Genomic DNA, 10,701 nt, shown 5'->3' with positions numbered 1-10,701 from the left:
GTTGTGAGCCACCATGTGGTTGCTGGGAATTGAACTCAGGACCTTTGGAAGAGCAGGCAATGCTCTTAACCACTGAGCCATCTCTCCAGCCCTTGTCAGGCTTTTTTGATACAGAGTCATAAGTAGCCCAGGCTGGCTTTGAACGCAATGCTATTTAGCAGAGGATGATCTTGGAGTTTTGATAGCCTGTCTCCACCTCTCAAGCTACTACATCAGACTAGCCCTTCAGTATCTGAGATGAGGGTCTCTCACTGTGTAGCTCAGGTTGCCTGGTTCAGCTTTCTCCACCTCTCGGTAGCTATTGCCAGAAACCCTGGAAATTCTCAGCTCCCTGACATGCCCCTGGATTTCCCCCTTCCTCCTACTGCTTGGGAGTCCTTTTCTTACTCCTCTTCCCTTACTGGTATCTAAATGTTGAACATCTTAGGGCTTCATCTTGAGGCACTTTCTCTGTACACATTCTGTTACTTTATTCATTTATATGATGGTGGTTTCTCAATGTTTATGACCTTTCTTTTCCACTCATTTTCTGTCTGATTGTTTATACCATAATTTAGCTCTTTCCCAGTGGTCATTAGACAGTCCTTTTTCCTGTTTTCCGGTTCCCTCCCCTCTCCCCAAGGTAGGGTCTTGTGTGTTCAAGGTTTAGCCTTGAACTCACTAAGAAGTCAAGAGTGACCTTGACTACTTCCCACAGCTGCAGCTGAACTTGTGGTGTGTGACACCAGACCCTGGTTTATGCAGTGCTGGGGATGGGGCTCAGGATTTACACGTGCTAGAAGAGCACTCTACTAACTGAGCTACATTCCCAACTCATGGTCTCCCCCCCCCCCTTTTTTTTAAGGCTTTAAAAATCATTTTTTTTATGCCTGGCAGTGGTGGTAAATGACTTTTTACTCATAGTACTCAGGAGACAGAGACAGGCGGATCTCTGAGTCCAAGGCCAGCCTGGGCTACATAGTGAGTTACAGGAAAGCCAGAATTGCACAGAGAAACCCTGTCTCGAAAAAAATCAGTTAATGTGTGTATATGTCTTTGTGGGTTTACGCATGTGCATGCAGTGCCCTTGGAGGCCAGAAGAGGGCATCTGATCCTCCAGAGCTGGAGTTCCTGTCCACTATCAGCCTCCTGATGTGGTGCTGGGATGCAAACTCAGGTTCTCTGCTAGAGCAGTACAAGCTCTTAACTGCTGAGCCTCTGCAGCCTGCTGTGGCTTTGCCTATGTAGTGTATAGTCAGAGTTGAACAAATGGACCTTGTCTTCTGTAGTGTGTGTGCGTTAAGAGTGCTGTCCTTTTACAGCTAGCAATATGGAGATTTAGAAAGAGAAGCAAAAGATACACAACAACCCAGCAATGGGCTTAGGAAGAGTGCTTGTTGGCTAGCTAGGAAGTGCAAGGTACAAGTTAAAGTGTTCATTGACTTTGAAGCTTTCAGTTTTCCTGTAACAAAGTTTAGTTTTTCAGAACATGAATTGATGACGTTTTAAGCATAGAAGAGTTTAGCAATTTTGTTCGTCATTTTGTTCGTAAGTTAAGTGTGTGGCAATTAATAGATATGGCTCACTTTTTTGTTTGTTCTGTTTTTGGGTGTTTATGTGTGCTTTTAAGGAAAGTGTCAATAGATCATTTTGTTCTGTTTATTCAGGATTCTGTTTTCCAAAGTGGTTGTTTGCTTTCATTAAGTTGACTCAGCACATTAAGCACACTTTACAGGTTAAATTTCAAATAGTAAGACAGCTTTAGTCCAGTAGTGAATTACTTAAGGGACACTAAGTAACTGCCTACCTGTAGCATAGATTCCATAGTCTTTAAAGTTCACTTAGGCCCAGGTTTTTAATCCTAGCATTTAGGATTAGCAGCAAGAGGAGGATCACAAGGTTAAGGGCAGCCCCAGCTCATAGCAAGTCCCAGGTCAGTCTGTTACACAGTGAGAGCCGATCTTAAAAATAAAGTAAAACCACAAACTCTGAGCTGAGCAGATCTAGCCTTCACCTTCCAAATGCTGAGGTTACACTTGTGATTTCCAGTATCCAGTTTGAAAACAAACAAATGGCCTGGAGAGATGGCTCAGCAGTTAGGAGCACTGGCTGCTCTTGCAGAGGACCCAGGTTCAATTCCCAGCACCCACATGGTGGCTCACAACTGCCTGTAACTCCAGTTTCATTGGATCTAACACCTTCACATAGACATACATGCAAGGAAAACATGAATGTAATGAAATATAAATAAATTTAAAAGACTTTATTTAAAAACCAACCAACCAAAGTTCTCACCTTATAACCTGGGCTGCCTTTGAATTTCTAATCCTCCTTCCTTAACCTGACAGGTGCTGGTTTATACTGGGTGCCACTACACCTAGCTCCTTTGTTAACATAACTTTTATTACATTTTAATTATCTATGAGTATATGTATGTCTCGGTGTACATGTGGGGGTCGGGACAACCTGTGGAAGTTAGTTCTTTTTTTCCACTCTGTGGGTCCCTGGGATTGAACTCAGATCCTCAGGCTTGGTGGTGGCTCCTTTACCTGCTAAGGCATCTCACTGAGGCCTTACTTGTTAAAAACTTTTTTAAAATTGAGTTCTATTTATTTATGTATTGGGATACACATACTCCAGCACACATGTGGAAGTCAGAGGACCACTTGTGGAGTTAGTTCTTTTTCCACCATATGGGATCAAATTCAGGCTGTCAGGCTTGGCAGCAAGTGCCTTTACTCACTGAGCCATCTTGCCGGCCCGCTTGTTAAAGTTTCACTATGGATATTTGCCTTATAGTTTGTCCAAGCATTCTCTCCATACACACACCTACATACACTTTATTCTGAACCATTTGACAGTTGCAGACATCATGTCATTATTTTACGCTTTTAAAAGTACTTTTTAAGCTGGGTGATGGTGTCACATGCCTTTCATCCCAGCACTCGGGAGGCAGAGGCAGGAGGATCTCTCTGAATTTGAGGCCAGCCTGCTCTACAGAGCTAGTTCCAGGCCAGTCAGGGCTATATAGAGAAAACTGTTGAAAACCAAAACCAAACAAACAAACAAAAAAGAACTTCCCTTGGGCCTGGAGATATGGCTGCATGGTTAAGAGCATTTACTGCACTTGTAGAGGACCTGGGTTCTATTTCCAGCACCCACATCAGATGGCCTACAGCTACCTATAACTTCAGCTTTAGGGGAATCTGATGCCCTTCTCTGGCCTTGGAAGGCACCTGAACACATGCACATACACACATACACATAAATAAATAATAAGTATTATAAAAAGAAATTTCCAAGATGTACAGCTCATGTAGGCCTTCATGGAAAAATGGTTAATTTACCCATTGACAAAAGATTTGGTTCTGGGGATTGCATTCTAAACACATGCTCTACCATTGAACTGTATCCTAGTCTCTCACTGGCTTTCTATTAGATGAAATTATGCCTAGAATATATTGGCATTTAATCTGAATAGCTGAGTAGCTGGGTCTTAAAATCAGCCAGATCTGGTGGTACACAACTACATTCTTAGCACTCAGATGCCTGCCTGAGGCAGGGGAATCATGAGTATAAAGGCCATAGTGAGATACTCCCCCCCTCCCCGAAAAAAAAAAAACAAAACAAAAAGAAATGGAAACTAGCCCAGGCCTTTGATCCCAGCTCTCAGAAGGCAGACTGGTGGATCTCTGTGAGTTCAAGGCCAGCCTGGTCTACAAAGTGAGTTCCAGGAATTTTTTTTTTTTTTTGGTTTTTCGAGACAGGGTTTCTCTGTGGCTTTGGAGCCTGTCCTGGAACTAGCTCTTGTAGACCAGGCTGGTCTCGAACTCACAGAGATCCGCCTGCCTCTGCCTCCCGAGTGCTGGGATTAAAGGCGTGTGCCACCACCGCCCGGCTGAGTTCCAGGAATTAATTGGTTTCTGCCATCCAGAGTCTGCAAGATGCAATGTCTGCCTTGTTCTCCTGATCCTCAAGCAGACTCATTAATGTCCCTGAGGGACTGCGTAGGTTGGTGGTGGAGTTCTTGCTTAATCTGTGTCGGACCCCCAGCTTGACCCCAGCTTGACCCAGCTCTCCAGTTTTTCAAATTGTATGTGAAAGAGAATTCCCAGTTCTCTCCCTCTCTCTCATGCTAGAAAAGGCAGATGATGTTCGTTGGATTCTTACATCTGTTTCCTAGAGAGTGTTGGTGTGTGTTTGTGTTTGAGACAGGGTCTCCCCATGTAGCCAATGTCATCTTTCCCCATCCATCAGTGTTGTGCTTACAAGTATTCACCATCTTACCCCTGATTTTGTGTGTACAATATTGACTCAAGTAGTTGGGCAGTGACTTGGAATTTCTCAGTGCGTGACCACAGAATGGTTTGTGATTTGGAAAAAACATATACCAGTGACGCTGGGAATGGACCCATTGCTATTCACCTTGAAGTGATATGTCACAGGCGCAGTGTTCCTCTGAGAGCAAGGGAACTGTAACTCAATTTCAACCAGTAGGAAGCCCTGTGGGCTCATTTCCTGATTAAGTAGCCATGATTTGATTTGTCTGTTTAGTTTTTAAAAGACAGGCTCTCATTTAGCTCAGTTTGGCCTCAAACTCCCTGTATAGCTGAGGATGACATCAGACTTCTGATACTTTCCCTCTGATTACAGGCCACCATGCCTGGTGTATTTGGTCTAGATATGGAACCAAAGCCCTTGTCCTTGCTAGGCAAGCATTCTGCCAGCTGAGCTCTGCACTGTTTCTCTTGTGTTAGATTCTTTCTAAATATAATACCCTGCCTTGGGTTCAGTGTCCTTGGGATGAAGCAGGAGATTTGTGCAGTTGTAGCGTTTGCTGAATTACCAGGAGCATTTGACCAGGCGCTGCTCACCGATTTGATTTCTGTGCTGACATCACTGTGCTGTTGCCTTGTTGACCCGTGTTAGCTGTGGAAGAGCTCCGCTGTAATTGTTGACTGGGGAACGCAGCCATCTCACGCCATGGTTTTGAAATTCTGCTCTGTCATTTTCACCGTGCAGGTCCACTCCGGGCGACAGACCGCACAGTGGTTCTTGTTGCCTGTGTGTCCGCTCCAGACTGCTCTACCTGGATTTTTAGATTCTGTTCTAGTTTCCCTTCACCTAGTCTACTCTCATTTTTCATAGTCATCATTATTTTCCAGCTCATGGAACTTCTTACTGTATGGCAAGTTATTTTACTCTCTGAGCCTGAGCTTTGTCATCTGAAAGTTGGAATCGTATTGATAGGCCCCTGCACTAGAGGGCTTTAGTCAGAATTAAGTTGGAATTATATTGATAGGCCCCTGAACTGGAGGGCTTTTAGTGAGAGTTGACACAATCTTTTTTTTTTTTTAATTTATTTTATGCTCATAGGTGTTTTGTCTACATGTATGTCTGTATACCATGTACATGCCTGGTGACTTTGGAGGTCAGAAGAGGGCTAATTCCCTCATGATTGGAGTTACAAATGATTGTGAACCACACCATGTGGATGCCATGAATCAAGCCCAGGTCTTCTGAAAGAGCAGCTAGCTAGTGCTCCTAATCATTGAGCCATCTCTTCAGTCTGAAATCTTTTTTAAATACTGGCCTCCATTCGTGGAGGTTCTAATCTTCCAATCTGCTGTCTCATTTCACCAGAATGGAAAATCTTCATGAAGTAAGACATTTAGCCACACAGACGAAAGTAATGATAATCACATTTTCTAAGCACTTACAATGTTCTACCTATATCTTTACATTTAATCCTGTATATAATCTTACAAAGGTGTATAACATTTAATCCTGTATATAATCTTACAGAGGTGTATAGTATAATTTCCATGTTGTAAATGTGAAGATTTAATTGTAGAGATGAAATCACTTTAGAAAATACACACAGCCAATGACAGACATAATGGGGTTTAGAATCAGGTTACACTTCATATATATAAATATATTTATATTTATGTATGTCTGCTTGCTTGTCTGTGTACCGTGTGAGTGCATGTGCCCTTGGAACCTGGAAGAGGGTATTGGAACAGGTTACAGGCAGTTGTGAGCTGTCTGATGTAAGTGCTAGAAACTGGACTGTACAAGAGCAGGAAGAGCTCCTAACCACTGAGCCATCTCTCCATTGTCCATGCTACATTAGATTGTTCCCATATCTTGTTTTAGCTGGGGTAAGCTTGGGAAGAAATTGGTCCAATAAAATCTACATCTTAACTTGGCAGAGAGGAAATCAGAACCTCAGTATGTCTGGTTTCAGTTGTCTTTAATTGTCATAGCATGCTGACTCTGGGCTGCTTAAAGCATTATGTCCTCTGCTGTCACGGTGTGGGATGGGCCAGTTGTGATCTGAGTCGTTACTGATATATTTTGATATGATAGTGTGGAGTGGATCAGTTGTCATTTTGTGCCATAGCTGTGTTCATACAGGAGCGGTAACAGCTTGCTTACCAGTTATGCAGGGGGAAAACCAGGCTTTTAGCAACTAAATATGTGACGTCTCTGTGACTTTCATCGAATCCTTGACCCTTGCTGGGGTTTCTAGTGACAGTGTTTGTGCTAAAAGTACATAGGCCATTTCTGTCAACATGGCAGGACTCAGGTTGTCCAAGATGCCAGTAACCATTGGTTGTAATGAGAGAAGGATGTTCACCAAGGATGAATCAGCACCTTGTTTCTTCAGTCATTTCTAATGCTCTTGCTGCCTACAGACCCTTCTATACTGGAGTTCCTTTGAGGGTTACCTTCCATGTTCTTGTACCTAACTTTCTGTCCACACAGGTTTGGGATAATGTGTATCTTAGTCATCCGTGGGGAAAGGGGCACATGATATGCTGTGTCTATGAAAAGGAAAGCCTGAGAGGTTGTGGGGAAAAGGGAACACTTCTGCATTGCTGGTGGGAGTGCAAGCTGGTATAGCCCCTTCGGATGTCAGTGTGACAATTTCTCAGAAAATTAGGAAACAGCCTTCCTCAAGACCCAGTAATACCACTTTTGGGTGTATATCCAAAGGATGCTCAGTTGTGCCACAAGGACATGTGCTCAAACATGTTCATCGCAGCTTTGTTCATAGCCAGAACCTGGAAACAACCTAAATGTCCCTTAATCGAAGAATGGATAAGGAAAATGTGGTACATTTACACAATGGAGTACTACACAGCAGAAAAAAATAACAACAGCTTGAATTTTGCAGGAAAATGGATGGAGCTAGAAAATATTATTTTGAGTGAGGTAACCCAGACACAAAAAGACAATTATCACATGTACTCAGTCATAGGTGTTTTTTTTTAATAAATTTATTTATTTTTATTTTATGTGCATTCATGTTTTGCTTGTACATATGTCTATGTGTGAGTTTTACTTTATTTTTTTTAAGATTTATTTATTATATATATAACATTCTGCCTCCATGTATGCCCACATGCCAGAGGAGGATGCCAGATCTCAGTACAGATGGTTGTGAGCCACCATGTGGTTGCTGGGAATTTTACTCAGGACCTCTGGAAGAGCAGCCAGTGCTCTTAACCGCTGAGCCACCTTATGTATTCACTCATAGGTGGTTTTTAAACATAAAACAAAGAAAACCAGCCTACAAACCACAATCCCAGAGAACTTAGACAACAATGAGGACACTAAGAGAGACTTACATAGATATAATCTACATGGGAGTAGAAAGTATAAAAAGACAAGATCTCATGAGTAAATTGGGAACATGAGGACCTTGGGGGAGGATTGAAGGGGGAGGGGAGCAGAGAAAAATGTAGAGCTCAATATATATATATATATATGAAAGCCTTGGGGCGGGAGAGATAGCTCAGTAGTTAAGAATGCTTGCTACATAATGAGAACCAGAATTTAGATCTCAGCACCCACGTGACAAGTCTAGGTATCCTGCAAACATCTGTAACTCCAGCTTTGAGGGGGTCAGTGCCTTCTGTGCACACAGGTATGCAAATCTACATACCCATGTAGAACATTCTTAGCTCTCATAGGTATACACACACACATAAGTAAAAAATATTAAAAGGAAAGGAAAATTGTTTCTACCTGAAATTTGCTGATGCAGGACTAGCTAACCCAGACAGGGCTCGCTAACCCAGGCAGGACTTAAGGCATTTCTAGTGTTAGATTGTTCTTGGTTCCTGAACTAGCTAGCTGGATCTCGACTAAAGGGATTATTTTCTAGACACTTGAGACCTTGTAATGGATGTGGATTGACATGGCTCACTGTTTTTTTGCAGGAAGGACGCAAACGCAGCACTGCTCAGTAACTATGAGGTAAGGGCTCTCATGGGCTGTTTGTATTTTCCTCTTTTGGTTTTGTCTTTGCTTGTGGGAAGAAAGTGACGTAACTTGACTGTCTTTTAGAACCTTGGAGAAACACATCTCTCAGCTTCACTGACAATGTCTTTTGTGTCTCTCCCTAGGTGTACCAGCTGCTAACAGATCTCAAGGAACAGCGGAAGGAAAGTGGGAAGAACAAACACAGTGCCGGGCAGCAGAACTTGAATGCCATCACCTACGAGGTGAGCCCAGCTGCTCAGAGGCTTCAGGGCCTCTCCAGTGGTGAGCGTGGGAGAAATGGGATACCTGCCAGTAAGTGAGACAGAGTAAAATGTCCTGAATAACGTGCGTATTTGGGGTCCCCACCAAACGACCCTCAGATGCTCCCGGTCATCTGGCTTTTTGCTCTCTCTGGATGAGAGTTGTGATAGGTGGGAAGCTCTAACCTTGCCAGTGCTGGGTCTGTTTCCTTGGAGGTGATAGCAGCTGGCCTCTAGGAGATGCTGTGGATGGTGCCCTCTAGTGTTATAACCTCATGCAGGCTTTTGATAGTGCGACTTTGTGTTCCAGTTCTTGGGTAGGCCTAGGAAGTCAGGCAGCAGTTGACATGGCAGCTTCCCAGCAGCCCTTGGTAGTACCAGTATTATACTTTGCAGGCCTGGGGTGCCTGTCAACTTTGGTCTTAAACACTTGATGGCTCTCTGGAACTCTTCCGTCTGTCTGTTCTGAGATAGGATCTCAGGCTTCTTATGTAGCCCAGGATGATTTTGAACTCCCGATCCTCCTGCTTCTACTTCCCAGGTGCAGGGATTACACAGGCAAATGCTGCCACATCCCTGCCTGTTCTCTGACTCTCTAGAGCCTCAGGCCTCCACCCACTCTCCATCACCTCCCTCCTGGTCCTTCCCTGCCTGCTTTGGGAGGCAGCTGCCAGCCTTGAAACTCTGTGTCATCTTCAGTTGTCAGAGCAGCCTGCCCACGCCACCTTTGTTGTTGACTGGTCAGCCGCTCAGCTTTGCCTCTCTGCTGCTCCACTCTCACTGTCTGTGTTGCTTCTTCGTGTTGCCCGAGCAGCTTGCTGTGCTAGACACAGGACAGGAAAAACCGCTGACAGAGAAACCAGCTGAGAGAAGCATTTTACTGGACCTGTGGTGACATCAGGGAAGGGCCGCAGCACAGAGGGTGAGGGTGTCTTCTATAGCCATCTCACCAGTGAACTGACCCCTGCTTAGTCACAGAAGGGGTGTGTCAGTCCGGGTTCTCTTAGAGGGATGGAATTCATGGGGTAAAACTATGTGTGTTACACACACAAACATTGAGTCAGGTTTAAAATAGTAACAACAGTAGACCTGAGAGCTAAGAACCCTATAGTTTCTTGATCCCTGAGACTCAGTGCCCCAGCAGTCAGAATATTTCCACAACGGCTGGCTCTCAGTTGGGGTGGGAGCAACTGGTAGTTTCCTGGGGAACTGCTGGTCTCTAGTCCACAACGAAAGCTTAGAAACACTGGTCCTGATACCAGTGTGGGAATCAGCAACAGGGCAGGTTAACTCAGTAGAGGGAGGCCATGTGAACAGGGGCAAGGTGACCCTCCTTCTGGACTACTAGCAGAAAGTGTCGCTCACAACACGAGTGGGACCTCACATCAATCAAGGCAATCAGGACACTTCTTTAGGAGAGGCTTCCTACTCAGGTGGTTCTCGTTTGTGGCAAGTTGACATGGAGACCAACCATGATAAGGGGTGTTGATAGTGACCACAGAGGACCTCACATGCAGATAAAGTTTATGTTTGCTCCAGTCATAGCCTCGTCTCTCTCACACAAGTCATACAGACCCCCTGCGAGGCCATCAAGGAAATGCTCTTCTTCTGGCTTACATGGAAATGTTTGCAGGATCATCTAGAGTTCATTGTGGTTTGTGATAACAACAACAGTAAACATCCAGTAGAGACTGTTCGAAAACAGTCCTTTCTGTTCAGGAGCTACAACAACACAGTGATTGTTATGCCATTCCCCAAGGTGTCTAGGGAGCCATCCAAATGGCTGTCTGACTAACAGTCCACTGACTTACAGTCCTTTAACTCAGGAAGGGAGAGCTCAGTGAGGGGTAAGATTGTTTGGTGCCGCAGGGTCTTAGCTCATATAGGAAAGGGACAGCAGAGTCCATGCTTAACAAAAAGAACAGAATAACACTGATGATGTGTAACAGTGGTAGCAGAGCTTAGCTCCTGTTATCTGTCTCAGGACTGAAGCTATTATAGTCACAGTGACAGTTTGCTACAAGGAAAGGATTCAGATTAAAATTAGCCAAGAGGCCGGGCAGTGGTGGAGCACGCCTTCAATCCCAGCACTTGGGAGGCAGAGACAGGCGGATCTCTGTGAGTTTGAGACCAGCCTGGTCTACAAGAGCTAGTTCCAGGACAGGCTCCAAAACCACAGAGAAACCCT

The 10,701-nt window shown here is 44.3% G+C and overlaps 1 protein-coding gene across 3 annotated transcripts in view; it reads left to right on the top strand.

The window, feature by feature from the left end:
* Crcp (CGRP receptor component) overlaps positions 1 to 10,701 on the top strand; it is a 34,560-nt gene that overhangs the window by 2,447 nt on the left and 21,412 nt on the right. For 2 of the 3 annotated variants that reach the window (XM_005344553.3, XM_013350389.2), the window contains exons 2-3: positions 8,211 to 8,247; positions 8,397 to 8,495. In XM_005344553.3, the coding sequence (XP_005344610.1) occupies positions 8,211 to 8,247; positions 8,397 to 8,495 (136 nt within the window). Of the gene's footprint in view, positions 1 to 8,210; positions 8,248 to 8,396; positions 8,496 to 10,701 lie in introns of those variants that run through there. The other variant, XM_026785060.1, reaches the window with a different exon arrangement.

Source organism: Microtus ochrogaster, chromosome 2, assembly GCF_000317375.1.
Source record: "Microtus ochrogaster isolate Prairie Vole_2 chromosome 2, MicOch1.0, whole genome shotgun sequence".
Lineage (NCBI taxonomy): Eukaryota > Metazoa > Chordata > Mammalia > Rodentia > Cricetidae > Microtus > Microtus ochrogaster.
The sequence above is the reverse complement of the archived record's forward strand: the minus strand, read 5'-3'. Positions and strand labels throughout refer to the sequence as shown.